Source organism: Geospiza fortis, unplaced genomic scaffold (genome assembly GCF_000277835.1).
Source record: "Geospiza fortis unplaced genomic scaffold, GeoFor_1.0 scaffold36, whole genome shotgun sequence".
Lineage (NCBI taxonomy): Eukaryota > Metazoa > Chordata > Aves > Passeriformes > Thraupidae > Geospiza > Geospiza fortis.
The window spans coordinates 43,089-45,099 of NW_005054787.1; the positions used below are offsets into that span (position 1 = coordinate 43,089).

Here is a 2,011-nt window from a genome sequence, read left to right on the forward strand (position 1 = left end):
CCCGCCCCCCCCGCCGTGGTGACCACGCAGAGCTCCGAGGCGCTGCTGGGACAGCCCACGCCCACAGGTGAGCACCTGGCCACGGTGCGGGCACCTGGGACACTTTGGGCAGGTCTGGGTTGGGTTTGGGCTCACCTGGATTGGGTTTGGGGGGTCTGGGTTGGGTTTGGGCTCACCTGGGTTGGGTTTGGGCTCACCTGGGTTGGGTTTGGGCTCACCTGGGTTGGGTTTGGGGCATCTGGGTTGGGTTTGGGCTCACCTGGATTGGGTTTGGGCTCACCTGGATGAGTTTGGGGTGGCTGGGTTGGGTTTGGGCTCACCTGGATTGGGTTTGGGCTCACCTGGATGAGTTTGGGGTGGCTGGGTTGGGTTTGGGCTCACCTGGATTGAGTTTGGGCTCACCTGGGTTGGGTTTGGGGTGGCTGGGTTGGGTTTGGGGGCACCTGGGTGAGTTTGGGAGCACCTGGAATGGGTTGGGATCATGTGGATGCGTTTGGGCTCTCACCTGTGGGTTTTTGGCTCTCACCTGTGGCTCTGGGCTCCAGGGCAGTTTTTCGTGATGATGTCACCACAGGAGGTGCTCCCGGGGGGGGCCCAGCGCTCCATCCCCACCCGCGCACACCCCTACTCCCCGTGAGTACCTGGGCACACCTGGGCACACCTGGGATACACCCAAACACACCTGGGCACACCCGGGGCACACCTGGGCACACTCGGGGCACACCTGGGTACACCTGGGCACACCTGGGACACGCTCAGACACACGCATGTCACACCTGGGGCACAGTGGGACATAGCCAGGCACACCTGGATGTGCTGGGGTACACCTGGGACATATATGGAGACACCTTGACACACCTGGGTCACGTCCAAACACACCTGGGGCACACCTGGGGCATACTTAAAACACATCTGGACCTGTTGGAGCACACCTGGGCACACCTGGGGACACCTGAACACACCCAGGACACACCTGGGCACACCTGTGCCCACCTGTGCCCCTCCGCAGGAAGTCGGAGGCTCCCCGAGCCACGCGGGACGAGAAGCGCCGGGCACAGCACAACGAAGGTACCGGGACAGGCGGGACCCCGATCCCAGAGGGGCACCCCAATTCCCAGTGCCCCATTCCCACTGGGAATTCCCCATCCCCATTCCAAATCCCATTGGGAATCCCCATTCCCCAATCCCAATCCCATTGGAAATCCCCAATCCCCGTTCCCATTCCCCGTTCCCAATCCCATTGGGAATCCCCGTTCCCAATCCCATTCCCATTGGAAATCCCGTTCCTATTCCCTGTTCCCAATCCCATTCCCACTGGGAATCCTGTTCCTATTCCCCCTTCCCATTCCCTGTCCCCAGTCCCAATCCCAATCCCGTTGGAAATCCCCATTCCCATTGGGAATCCCCGTTCCCATTCCCAATTCCCCCATTCCCAATCCCAATCCCAGTCCCCAATTAGAAATCCCCATTCCCATTCCCCGTTCCCATTGGGAATCCCCATTCCCTGTTCCCAATCCCCAGTCCTAATCCCAATCCCACTGCAAATCCCCGATCCCAATCCATTGGAACTCCCTGTTCCCATTCCCCATTCCCCCGTTCCCCATTCCCAGTCCCAGTCCCACTGGGAATCCCGCTCCCAATCCCCGTTCCCATTCCCTGTTCCCAATCCCATTGGGAATCCCTGTTCTCATTCCCCAATCCCAATCCCACTGGGAATCCCGTTCCCAATTCCCCCATTCCCGCCAGGAATCCTGTTCCCAATCCCATTCCCATTGGGAATCCCTGTTCCCATTCCCAATCCCGTTCCCAATTCCCCCATTCCCACCGGGAATCCTGTTCCCATTCCCAATCCCATTGGGAATCCCTGTTCCCATTCCCCATTCCCAATCCCATTGGGAATCCCTGTTCCCATTCCCAATCCCCATTCCCAATCCCAATCCCATTCCCACTGGGAACCCCATTCCCAATTCCCCCATTCCCACTGGGAACCCAGTTCCCAATCCCGTTCCCA

General features: G+C 59.7%; 1 protein-coding gene across 1 annotated transcript in view; it reads left to right on the forward strand.

Moving 5' to 3' along the window:
- The window catches only part of USF1 (upstream transcription factor 1), a 3,752-nt gene extending 2,293 nt beyond the window's left edge, over nt 1-1,459 (forward strand). Inside the window, exons 4-7 of the mRNA XM_031065460.1 lie at nt 1-67; nt 546-633; nt 1,010-1,068; nt 1,449-1,459. The exon at nt 1-67 is cut by the window's left edge and continues 31 nt beyond it. Of these exons, the coding sequence (XP_030921320.1) occupies nt 1-67; nt 546-633; nt 1,010-1,068; nt 1,449-1,459 (225 nt within the window). The remainder of the gene's footprint in view (nt 68-545; nt 634-1,009; nt 1,069-1,448) is intronic.
- Nucleotides 1,460-2,011: the final 552 nt, after the last annotated feature.